The sequence below is a fragment of the Periplaneta americana genome, chromosome 9, assembly GCF_040183065.1.
Source record: "Periplaneta americana isolate PAMFEO1 chromosome 9, P.americana_PAMFEO1_priV1, whole genome shotgun sequence".
NCBI lineage: Eukaryota > Metazoa > Arthropoda > Insecta > Blattodea > Blattidae > Periplaneta > Periplaneta americana.
The window spans coordinates 86,722,259-86,736,272 of record NC_091125.1 but is presented as its reverse complement, the minus strand read 5'-3'; the positions used below and the strand labels follow the sequence as shown (position 1 = coordinate 86,736,272).

At 35.9% G+C, this 14,014-nt stretch overlaps 1 protein-coding gene across 2 annotated transcripts in view; it reads left to right on the top strand.

Annotated features, from left to right (window-relative positions):
- Positions 1-628: 628 nt before the first annotated feature.
- Positions 629-14,014, top strand: part of LOC138706195 (multiple inositol polyphosphate phosphatase 1-like) — a 31,941-nt gene continuing 18,555 nt past the window's right edge. The window contains exons 1-2 of one of the 2 annotated variants that reach the window (XM_069835216.1): positions 629-781; positions 11,471-11,661. In XM_069835216.1, the coding sequence (XP_069691317.1) occupies positions 11,499-11,661 (163 nt within the window). In that variant the 5' untranslated portion in view covers positions 629-781; positions 11,471-11,498. The remainder of the gene's footprint in view (positions 782-11,470; positions 11,662-14,014) is intronic. The other variant, XM_069835217.1, reaches the window with a different exon arrangement.

Below are 14,014 nucleotides of genomic sequence, written 5' to 3'. Positions count from 1 at the left end.
ATACCATCGACCTGTCTCGGGATCGAACCCGCAACCTCGGGCATAGAAGGGCAGCGCATACCAACTGCGCCAACCAGACCGACTTCCTCATTTCGTTCAGAGTTTTCTCGTCAAGTGCAGGTCTTTCACTGCAAACCCAGCATTCTCCAATCTTGCCTAGTTTCCTTTTTCCTCTTTCCTCTTAGTCTCCGCATATGATCCATATGTTTCAATGTTGTCTATCATTTGATACCTTCTTCTACCCCGAAATTTTTTCTCGTTCACCATTCCTTCCAGTGCATCCTTCAGTAGGCAATTTCTTCCTACCCATCAATTCCTCTTTTCTTCCTGATCAATTTCAGCATTATTCTTTCTTCGCCCACTCTTTCTAGCACAGCTTCATTTCTTATTCTGTCTGTCCATTTCACACTCCCCATTCTTGTCCATATCCACATTTCAAATGCTTCTAGCCGTTTCTCTCCATTTCGTCGTACTAATGACCCGTACAATTCCACACTACACATAAAGTACACTTATTATACAGTATAAAGACGAATAACGTTCAATGTTGGCTACCGAACAGATGTTATCACACTACTGGTACTTTATCTCTCAAGGAAGTAGGAGAACTTACAGTGACAATGGCCCACGTCACTCACCTACATGTCTGTCATTGCAGAAAGACAAACAAACTGCAGACATCCGTGTGCGCGAGTTGTTCGTAATTTGGATCAGCAGAATTATCGTCATATAAATAGTGAGCTATACCCATTAGCACTGTACGATACAACTACTTCACTAGGTGAGTTAATAAGCTCTGCATTATGACTAAAAATTAGGGGGAAATTATCAACAACCATATTGATTGAGATTGATTAGTTGATTGACTGATTGATCAACCAATTCCTACTTTCATTTATTCATTACACAGTACTGCCTTCAAATAGTGGCAAAGTAGCGTGGAGAGGAGTCCACAACTCTCTCCTAGCAAGCTTGGTTTCAAATGAAAGCATGTTTACGCTGTCGTGACTAGCTTGCCCAACGCAGGTTCAGCTAGCCCCAGTCCAGGCAGGTTAGGCGCCATGCAAGTCTGGACTGTGCAACACTTACGTTGCTATACTACAAATCACCTAAGAAAATACCTAATGTCAACAAACACGACAGTACAAAATTGTATTACACCGCCAAAATAGCCTACTGAACGTGATTTCCTGTACAATCCCAGCCCGAGTATTAGTACGTGCATGCTGTATAGTCTGGTTAATGACACGATATTGTTGTTATAAAATTGTTCCTTGTCTTGAGAATCATTGAGTTACTTCTTAATAATATTTTCCACTCTTGTTTTTAACAATAAACGAATGACAAGGCGCACATTCATTTTCACTACACCATAATACACAGAGTGAATCAAAAGTCTGGAACCATATATATATATATATATATATATATATATATATATATATATATATAATCAAGCATATGGAAGATATATATATCTTCCATATGCTTGATTTTCGATTACTATAGCTGTTACCAGTATTTGTAAGTCCAAATGCTCTACCAAGTGACACATTCGATTCTAGCTCTCAGCTACTGTATCTCAAAAGCCGCCATTTTGGATACAACTTTGAAATTTTAAATGGAAAGGGAGTCATGTAGGTACTCAAAAAAATGCGAAATTAAAAAAAAAAAACAATAGTGCAATCTGTTTTGAGATATCTCTAATCGTTTTCAAGTTATTTAAAGATAACTGTCATAATGACACAGACATTAGTTACTGCATCTACAGATATTTTGTAACATGGTACAGTACTAAGGAGACTTTGGAAAATGTACTTTTACGCAATTCTGGTAATTAACATTTCCTGCTTTATTGTTTGGTTAAGTTGTGACAGTTTCAATGCATTAACAATGGTGCAATCTGTTTTGAGACATCTCTAATCGTTTTCAATCCATTAAATGATAATTGTCACAATAACACAAAAAGAAAATTCCACAAAATGTGCTCAATATGTTGTCCATTTTCGACGATACACATTTGTAGACGGATTTTCCACTCGGAGAGAACATTTTGTAGCATTTCCGGAGTGACTTTAGAACAAGCTTCAATGATACGGTTCTTTAAATGTTTCACATTTTCAATTTTCTCTTCATATACCAAGCTCTTTAAGTAATCCCAAAAGAAAAAAAAATCAAGGAGTGTTAAATCTGGAGACCTGGCCGGCCATTCTACTGGTCCACGCAGACCAATTCAATGTCCAGGGAACTGTTCGTCCAGATAGTTTCGAACAGCAAGACCATAGTGGGGTGGAGCGCCATCTTGTTGAAAAATGATGGGAATTCACCTCCTTCGTTTAGTAAATCAGGAAAGAAATATGTTTTCTTGCAGTATGTTCAAATAAAAAATGGCACTCAGGTTCTCAAATAAAAAATGGCACTCAGGTTCTCCTCAATAAAATACAACACGATTTCCCCAAATTCCACATCAAACCATTATTTTATCAGCATCTTGCAACGTTTCTGTGGTTTAACCCACCAGAATGAAGAATACCAATTCTTTCCTCTTTCGATAATGCCATCACGAAATCAAGAAATTTGTTATAGGAAAGCTTCAAATAATCATAACAATGCATTGAAACTGTCAAAAAAAGCGATTTTTGGACTCAGGATGGTTAATTATACATGTTGGCACCAATTAACTGAAAATTACCAGAAAAATTTTGGTTACAGATTCATTATTATTAGTATAGATTCAGACACTCACGCAATATAATGGAACGTCAACGTCAAAGAATATTTTCAATTCTTGGAGACTGTTGTGACATTAATTTTTTACCAGTGGAAAGATTGAAAATACGCATGCGCCACAATAAAAAAAATACAGCTGTTAATTCATAGAAATAAGAAAGAGTTGACATAGCTAAATAAAACGGTAGCTACTTACTAAAGGTATTAAATTTGTTTTCAAATCGAATAACCTACATCAACGTAACACTTCAATGTGTAGCACTACACCTGAAGTCCACATCTGTGAAGCAACGGTCAGCGCGTCTGGCCGCGATACCAGGTGGCCCGGGTTCGAATCCCGGTCGGGGCAAATTACCTGGTTGAGGTTTTTTCCGGGGTTTTCCCTCAACCCAATACGAGAAAATGCTGGATAACTTTCGGTACTGGACCCCGGACTCATTTCACCGGCATTGTCACCTTCATTTCAATCAGACGCTAAATAACCTAGATGTTGATACAGCGTCGTAAAATAACCCAATAAAATAAAAACTACACTTAAAATCTAAATTTAAACACTAGGAGGATTTCTTAATTCGGTCATTACAAAATTTAAATTAAATATGACTTCACAAATGGATTACAAAAGCTTACTTCTGGTGCCATGGATGAACGCCCTAAATATAATTTAAACACTAGAAGGATTTCTTAATTCGGTCATTACAAGATTTAAATTAAATATGACTTCACGAACGGATTAAAAAAGCTTACTTCTGGTGCCATGGATGAACGCCCTCGGGAGAAGTGAAAAATATTTTGTACTTTTCACGTCTCAAAATTAAGTTAATCCTGTCAAAATGTGATTTTGGAACAATAGTGAATTACACTTGATGACGTGACAACAGCTTTATTATGTGTATATTGTGAATTGCATCAAATTTGACGTTAATGTGATGTTTCCCTGAAATGACGTTTACTTGACGTAAAGCATGAATGTCGCTTTGTAAATAAGAAACAATTCAAATTTAATAACGTCAGGGTGAAACATGGGAAAACTTCTTGCACATTTTATAGTGATGAAACGCTTCAAATATTAGGTAAACCAACGAGATAGGAAGCTGTAAGTATTAAGTAGTAAGGATCGCATTTCTTTGTGTTACATTCAGTCAGCACTATGAGAAGTTACTGCATAGTGAATTTGTGCCACATAAGTAATAAATAAAATTTTATAAACACACGACCAGCAATATAAATTCATGATTGCTGTAATTGCATTTAGTTTCGCGTTTACAACAAGTAACAGCAACATGCGATTCATTGGTAACCACTGATACAAAATCATGACACCAGCCGTCTACGGAATCAGCTGTTACGGAGTACTGAAATATTCGAAACGAAGAAAAGAACAGTTTCGAAGTTTTTAATTTTAATTTTTCGAATGTGTGATGTGTTTACAACAACAAATCAACAATATTCTCATCAGGAGTTAAAGTAAACGTTTCGCTTCTGTCTTGTATTATGAAGGTTTCTATCACGGTCTAGTATATACAGTCACGAAGCTTGAGTTGTGAGGGTGCTAGAAACAATAGACTGTGCAGGTACTATTCGCATTGTCTGTGATCAGGCGCTATTAGCGATCCTAGTGGTTAGCAACTATCTATGGATGCATATTTACTACGTTTTAAGCTTCGTGACTGTATATACTAGACTGTGATTTCTATTATAGACTGCTTCGAGTACTGCACTATCTTTGTGCGCTATCTTGTTGAGTATTTCATGTTTGTGTCAGTAACAAGGTGAAGTACTGGAGCATGACTAAAAATGCAAATGCAGTTGTATAAATACAGAGTTATTAGTGCCGCTTCAAATACATTTTTTGTATGTGAATGATGTGTGCTGTTTTGATGAAGTGTCAGAAAAACTGTTTCAATGATATTTCATTGAGAGAAGACGTGAGATGGCTTTCACTTACACTCTTCGTTGTATCTGGTTGGATGAAAATGTACAATTTTCATTGAAATCAACGCTACAAGAGTATTTTTACTAATAACGGATTTCGTATAATGTGTTACCAATTATTATTTTAGATCTAGATTACAGCACAGTCTAGTACAGGTATGCTCATTCTCTGACTCGCGATTACGTTCTGTAATCACAACCTTCGAATGTAGAGCGTGCTGTTCCTCGTTCGAAGCTCGACGGATGAGCGCGGAAGGCAGTTCAAGTACTTAGTAAACTTACGAACAGTGCGGGACAATGACAGAGTCAAAACCTTCTGTAAGCAAACGACATATACCATATTGTTTTGCGTTCGGTAAAGTGTTTACTATGTTGTAAGGTACTGTCAGGAATACTACTGAGCAACATAAAATGACATTATAACTCTGCCATCCAGAACATGCCGAAGTGACAGAGAAGCTGTTTTCTGTAATATGTGTTCATATACCAACGTTATTATTATTATTATTATTATTATTATTATTATTATTACTATTATTATTATTACTATTATTATTACTATTATTATTAGTAGTAGTAGTAGTGGTAGTAATAGTGTTATTACTATTGTTAGGTATATTACAATTATTATTATTATTATTATTATTATTATTATTATTATTATTATTATTATTATTATTATTATTGTGGTGATTTTATTTCAACAGAAATACATGTTATGATAAAATAAGTCTTCAGAGGCACTACAGTTTCAAGAATTGAAAGCACTTAATGAAAGGCCAAACATTGAAGAGAGTCGAAGAATTTATTGTCTATGTTTAGGAGCAAGTTATGTAATGTGTTGGGAATTAGTTAAGGCACTAAAACCCTTCACGGATGGTGAACTTGTAAAGAGATGTATGGTGCCTGAACAAATTATAGTTAATTATATCTGTGTACTGGAACAACTCAAATTTGAATTCACAGAACACAGATTTAGTGATTTTAGACGTATGGAAAGTGGTATTAATCTTTTTGTTAATCCTTTCGTAGTAAATTTAGTACAATCCGTGAGAGTGCAGTTCCAGGACGAGTTAATTGATTTACAAAGTAACGTAGAATTGAGAACTAAATGCAGAGAATATAACTTGATAAGCATAGAAGTATTAAAAAAAATTAACAAAATGAAATACCCCACGATGAGCTTCTTCGCTGCCACTATGTTAGCTACCTTTGCCTCGACTTATGTGTGTGAAGAATTATTTTCGAGAATGAAAGTTGCTAAATCCAAACATAGATCCCGATTAACAGATGAGCATTTTTGAGCCAGCTGCGCATTGAGTAAATTCGTTGGAAATAGATTTCCGATTACTTGCAGAAAAGAATCCACATGTTGAACAGACCGCAATGTATGGTGGAATATGAAAATAGCATTACCTATGATATAATAATAATAATATCATAACTACATTAAATATAATAAATAATGTAATAACTGAATATTACAGTGTATATTTTTCCTTTTTCAAATTCAGTTTATTATCCATATTTGTAAGAGTATGAGAGCGATGCCACAGACTGTGCTGCAATGTAGTTGCGGAGCCCAGTCCGTACACTGTGTGTATTATGCAGTGCAGCATCATCCGTGTAATCGGAGCTTTTACAATTTTGAGCATACCTGGTCTAGTATATACAGTGACAAAGCTCAATACGTAGGAAATATGCATCCATGGATAGTTGCTGACTACTAGGATCGCTACTATCGCCTCATTACAGACAATACGAAATAGTACCGGCACAGTTTATTGTTCCTAGTACCCTCAACAATTCAAGCTTCGTGAATGTATATACTAGACTGTGATTATATCAAGTGACTGGTGGCTGTCAATTTAGTTTACACTTGGGCGTTGGTGTTTGTAACCTAACCCTTAAAATTAGGTTATTGTTGTACATAACCTCAACTTAATTTTGTAAAATCTACAGTTTTGCTAGGTTCTTGGACGTCAGATCTGATATTTTTTCCTATAGTAATTGATAAATACTACATTGTTTCTTATTGGCAATATAAACTGTAAAATGTATTTTCATATTTTATTCTGTATTTCTTATCTGTTCTCTGTAATAAACTCTAGGAATATAAACTGTTAAAAATTAACTACAAGATAGATTTAATTCGTGTAGTCGTCGACTTTCTTATTTTTCATTTTCGCTCAGCAGTATGGATTTAGTGCCATTAGAATGTTAACCCAGTCTCAGAGTGAGCTTTGTCCCTTGATAATGAGTTGCAACTATATGTTTTATTTAGCAAACTATTTTATTTCTAGTAAACAGCATAAAACGTATGTGATCAGTAATTAATAGAGCATAAGTCAGCATATATATTATGTGAAAAATGCTTTCACTATAAATGCATCTGAATTTTTAGTTCTATAAATCTAAGTATCGACAAAATTCAAATGTATAACTGGTTTTTATAACATACAACAAACGATCCTTAAAATACCACTCCTTTACATAGGGTAGAGTAACATCGCTAAGTTCCGTCAAACTCCTTTATGAGAGTACAGATTTTTAACATTGAGAAACTTGTATCGAATTAAACAGTTATAAGCCTCCATCATAATCATTAATAACATTTTTCATAGAATTATTGTATTAAATTAAATTCCATTTGTAAGCAGCTATCATATACATTTGAAAGTCCTGCAGAATTTGTATTACTTTTATTCTTATTTATAATAGGCCTGCGCTTTCATCATTGCTTCCTAAACTTTTCCATAATTGCATCAAACCTCATTTACATAGTTCTCCATTGCAATTTCGAAATTTCTTGAGTGTTAATTTCACATCCGTATTATGTGTCTCCTTAATCATTTAATTTCATATTCCCAGTCCATTACAATACGTATAGGCCTCCTAACTTTATCTATAAATACAATGAGATAAATGGAATATGAAATAAAACGGTAGTTAAATTAATAAACGATGTAAGAGTAATGGAACGAAGAAAAATTCTCTCCGGCGCCGGGATTTGAACCCGGGTTTTCAGCTCTACGTGCTGATGTGGCTTAGTGAATAAAGCATCAGGCACGTAGAGCTGAAAACCCGGGTTCATATCCCGGCGCCGGAGAGAATTTTTCTCCGTTCCATTACTCTTACATCGTATGATGACGCAGAATATCTGCATGGAAATATCATAATATGTACTTCGATACATTAAAATAATATATATGATATGCGTAAATCACTTCGTGATTTAAGACGGCGCTTATTCCGTCGGATCCCGGCCAACTAGTCACTCATAACGAGTGCACCTCAGCACATGTGTGGACTTCGGTCCTACGTTCATAGTCATCTATGACGTAGTGCAGAGGGCGGCCACTAGAGGGAACCCAAGAGTTGGAGCTTAATCTGAGACGATTCTGTCCGACGCCGGTGTGGTATCCGGTGTGGCTTAGTGAATAAAGCATCAGCACGTAGAGCTGAAAACCCGGGTTCAAATCCCGGCGCCGGAGAGAATTTTTCTCCGTTCCATTACTCTTACATCGTATGATGACGCGGAATATCTGCATGGAAATATCATATGTACTTCGGTACAATAAAATAATATAAATTAATAAAACTAGATTTTATTGGTGTACAATAGACACTTTTATCTCCACGTTTTTTCTTCCTTTTCTTCGAAGTTCCATTTTTCTCCTCTTCTTCTTCTTCGCTGTTGGGTACTTATTATATACTGTATTCCAACCAAGAGAAAGTCTCAGGGTAATGAGACGCAGCGGGGTAACGCTGTGAATGAATATTGATGTCATAAGACGTCATAAGGTCACACACGTGGGTACAGCATCTCCATTGGCTAACTCTCAAAGCACAAAATAATGATAACACTAATACACACATACTTATACTGCCCTCGTTACAAAATTAGATCATGGTTAGTCTCCTGGTCTTTTAATCTCTCCATACAGGAAATAACATATGCAGGAGAGCGCGTGTTTTTTTAAAACTGACGTTATAACGGTAATATCTATCTACTTCGCGCCAATAGATGACGCAATAGGCCTAGTAACCACATTCCTTTCACGGTTAATCTCCTGGTTGGAGAACAGTAGCCTAGAGCAGCAGGATTTCTCGTGAATTGCACATAAGTCCATTCCATCTTTGCTGTTCCATGTTTTTTTCTTTTCTTCGAACTTCCATTTTCTCTTCTTCTTCTTCTTCTTCTTCTTCTTCACTCTTAGCTGCTTATTATATAGCCTAGAGCAGAAGCATTTCTCGTGAATTTTACATCACAAGTTCCATTTCTTTTATCACCTTCTTCGCAGTTCCACTTTTTCCCCCCTTTCCTTCGAAGTTCCAAAATTTTCTCTTTTTCGCGGTTGTATGCTTATTATAAAGCCTAGAGCAGCAGGAGTACTCGTGAATTCCACACCACTAGTTCCATTTTTATTCTTCTTCGCAGTTCCATGTTTCGTTCTTTTTCTCTGTTGGGTGCATATTGTATAGCCTAGAGAACATTGTGGTTTCTAACATCTCGTTGCGGACAGCCGACAAAATACTACAAAAATACAGTACGTTAATTAAAATTTCTTGAAATGCAACAAAAAGTTCTGACGTTATACTAATGTTACTACGCAACAGTTCAAGTAACAAACGTATTATAAAAGTATTCAGGAAAATAGTATATGGAACGAATACTGTAAGTCTGAAATATTTTATGTTTAATAACAAAGATTTCATTACATCGAAAAATTATGTTCATGCAGCTAAAGCGAGTTACTCACATAGCTTACATAAATTTCAAGGTCTGTGTTATAGTTAGTGATGTCATTCAGTCGGTCCGCGCAAACTGCTTGTTAAATTTGTCGCAGTTGGCTTCTAAAACTTTGCAAGTTAAAAAATTAGCTTTTTTTTTAAGAAAGGAAGAACGTTAATTAGATACAAAATTCTCTAGCTTCATAATATCGCGTAAACAAAACGCAAAAAATAAACGACAATACAGTTCGAAATGGTCATATTGTTTTGCTATTTCCCGTTCATCTGTGCGACCAATCAGGACAGGAATTTCATACTGTATGTCTGCAACCTTGAAACCATTTGCGACTACTTTTGCAGTCTTCTAGCCCTAACCAATGCTTGTACTGCAAACACAACATGAAACGTAGTATTCAAAAACATAATTAAAAAAAAATAGACTTTCAACTACAAAATACACTATTAAGGTTATTAATAAGATATTACCTCTGATAGAGGTTCCGGCTGATATGCATCTCTTAAGGTGCATCTAAACGGTTCAACTTTTCTTTCAATTTTTACGCATTCAGGTAATGCATGCAATAGTGCTCGAAACGCATTCAATTGAGCATGCCTTTTTGGACTAAAAATGATACGCATGCGGGAATTGAAAGCTACCCATCGCCGATGGATATTTCGTGCGTTTTTCGCTCAACATTACCATGTAGCAAGCAGTTTATTGTTCTAAATGGCCATTTTCCTAGATAGCCATCAGCAAACTGGAAATTGTTTTGTTTCCCTAAACACTTCTAGAATTAAAGTAAAAATATAAATGTAAGCCCTGCCGTGAAAGAATTACAGACACTGATTAAAAATATCATAGTACCGGTAAATAATAATTAGGCCTACATAAAAATGGCTATAGCCTAGGTGTAAACCCCAACTATTATATACGCAATGTTCAAGATCAAAATATAACATAACCAAAATTTTTAAATATATAAATAACATTATCGTATTTTAAATCATTGCAATGAGGTTATTAATATGCATCCAGTGTACCCACATATGAATTTATCGTGTTTTTTTCTATTGCTCAGTGCTTTTCTTCTGGAGAAAAAGTAATGGCTCTCTGTGTAGAATACAGGGTGTATCAAAAGGTCAAGTCAATCCCTAAGGAGGTGGTTCAGGACCTTATTTGCAACAAAAAATCCTAATATGCCTTTTTCAAAATTCATTCCCGTTTCCGAGTTACATGAATAGCACATACCATATCTATCCCCATTTGATTCCACACCTAATGGACCTCTGTGCTTGAGAGAAGGTAAGCTAATTGTCAGTTGTCTATAGCAGATGCTCAAAATGTCCCCCTCTCGCACGAACACACGCTTCAGCACGCCGTCTGACCTCTCGCTGCACATTATCCAATCCGTGCTGGTGTATCTCCATTGCAGCCGTGTTAATCTTTGCAACGAAATCTTCCCTGCTTGCTATCTCCGTTTTCTACACTTTCTCCTTCATGCAGCCCCAGAGAAAGAAGTCCAATGGTGTTAAGTCTGGGGACCGGACTGGGCAGGCAACTATGGTATCAACTAAACGATGATGCAGCACATTTCAGACTTCCAGTACGCCAATGGTTAGATCACCATTTTCCAGGTAGATGGATTGAAAGGGGTGGTCCCGCATAGACAAGAAGCTGATGTAGCCCGTTCAATTCCAAACCCTACCTGTTATCCTGAACTTTCTTATTGGCATATTCGCTTTAAAAAATAAAGGTGATAGTGCATCTCCTTGCTTTAGCCCGCAGTGAATTGGAAAAACATCAGATAGAAAATGGCCTATACGGACTCTGCTGTAAGCTTCACTGAGACACATTTTAATTAACTGCAACTAAATAAACAAAGTGAGTTCTCTGACGTAATTCACTTTCACATTCGTGAAAGCAGAAACGAACTAACATTTTCTATAAAATTTGCAACTCCAAGTAAATTTTTGTCTCAGTTTACAAAACCGGGTAACTTATTAAATTTATTGCTCATCTCACTTAACTGACTATCCAAATATTGCTGCTGATATCATTATACAAATACAGGTTCGTGTATATTCTACGCAGACTGAAAATGGTGGTGTTCCTATTCTGGATTATTCAACTGGCTGCTTTAGTGGCAGGACAAGGTTTAGACCAGTGCTATGCAAATGTGTCTGATCCTTACCTCATGTTCGCCACTGGTACAGCTTACGAGTTAATATATGACAAGAGGACGAGTCCCGTATCAATTGAACGTAAGTATACTATATACCTGCTGTTATTAATACGATTTTTTTCTATTCATTGTACGAAATACAAAGAGAAATATTTGTGACGCTGCAAACCAAAGTCTTTCTCAACATTTTTATGGAAATGCATGTTTTCAATACGGTATGTATACTAATATTAAGACAAGTGCTTTTCTGCATGCCGTTTGTCTTTCTGTTCATTCTTCAATGTACAGTAGTGGCCAGAAAAACCTGACCGATCCTTGCAGCTGATTTCAGAGCCTTGTCCACTCCAGAGCACGATATACTGGTAACTAAGACTTTCGTGGTTCGAATCCTGCCTGGGAAGGAAACTTTATTTTGTTCCTTATTCAAATTTATTCCCAATACTTTTGGATTGCTGGTAAAATTCATGTTCTGGGAATAATAAGTCAATTAAGTAGTAAAATATCGCTTAACATTGAAAATTAAAATAAGTAAATAAATAATTAGATAAATAAATAGTATGAATGGATGGCCGGGCGGGCGAGCGGATTGATAGAAAAAAGAACTAAGAAAGAGACTAGTGAAATGCTTTGCGTGGAGTGTGGTATTGTATGTGGCAGAAACATAGACGTTACAACAAAGTGAAGAGAAGCGATTAGAAGCATTTAAATGTGGATGTGGAGAAGAATGGAGCGTATGAAATGGAGAGACAGAATAAGAAATGAAAGTGTTTTGGAAAGAGTGGGTGAAGAAAGAATGATGCTGAAACTGATCGGGAAGAGAGGGAGGAATTGGTTGGATCACTGCTGAGAAGAAACTGCCTACTGAAGGTTGCATTAGAAGGAATGGTGAACGGGAGAAAAGTTCGGTGCAGAATAAATGTTCTATCAATCCGCTCACCCATCCATTCATAGTATTTATTTATCTATTTATTTATTTACTTATTTTAATATCTAATGTTAAGCCTCTTTTTTACATCCTCTGGACTTCATAGTCCATGTTACTGGTCGATCCTCAACCCACGCGTTAACAAAATACCACATACTTTATACATCGGCAATAACTGTTAAAGTACTCCGTTCTCCACAGGTGACAAAATTTCATACTGTGCTATCTGAGCAGGTACACTATTATAGTAATATGCGTTACAAGAGCGGTATGTTGAAGTTTTCATGTTCGAGGAAAAGTTTGAAAAAGAGAAACGTAGTTGAGCTTTTTTAATTTCCGAGAATTGAAAGAAAACATACCGCTCGTGTATCGTACATTATTTTGTGCGAAGATCGTTTATTACAAACCTGAAAGAGGAATTTCTAATTAGTTGCAATGAAATCTCCATCTTGGTTTCTGTTCAATGACGGCAAATTTGCAAAACAAAAATATCTATCTTCAACATGTTGCTTTAAAATGTTTTCTGTGTTTACTATACTCCAGCAAGCCGTGATATACGTCTGTCTCCCCCCCCCCCAGTCTATAAATGCGAACTTAAAACAAACGGTAAGGTTATGTAATGATTTATTTTTCATTTTAATATTTTAACAATATTACTTATATAACATATTGCAGTAATAACATCGGCAAGTTTATCATAGTTTTTAACATTGAATATTCTGACCACAGACTATTAGCAGATTTCAAAGTTGTGGTCCTTTTCACGAAATAAGCAACCATTGTTTTTTCATTAATTTCTCTTTTTTCCCTTCCAACCAATTTGTGAATATATTACAGGCTCTTTCATACCTTGCCCTGGATTTGTCGGGAACTAGAGAAGCACAGCCTTGTTCCCAAGCCTCTTCAACTTCAAGATCCAAATCTCCTTCGTTCAAAGCTGCCGCCATGATGAGTCTGGAATCTTGTTGATTTTTCACGGCTTCCTTAATGTTACTTGCATCACGAATGCAGTAACTTTAGTGGAGTTGTAGAGTTTACTTAATTTTTGCAAATATTTAAAAACAATAATTAACAGTGCAATTTAGGTGAAATTGCAGTGGTAAGTTTCCAATTTATAATTATTACTATACTGAACGTCTCTAAAAATAATATGTTAAAAGTCTAAAGCAGTAAAATCAATATGTCACTTAAGCGGTAAGAAGAGGGAAATTGTTATGTGTGTTAGGTTGGGAATACTGAATGTGGAATTTTAGACTTTCCGCGGATTGGTTTTGTGCGGAAACCAAGCAAATACGCACGATCTCGCACAAAAAAATTTACCGGCTAGTTGCTATTAAAAATACTTCAAGATTTGTCACCAACGGTAGAGTTCTAAATCAAATTACATAATCATCCTTTCGTGTCCAATTTGGTAGGATTTTACGATCAACTAAATCAACCTCACTGTTTTATCTCAGTAAAGCTGGCCTATTAGAAATTCTAAATTTATCTGAAGTCTGAAAGGACA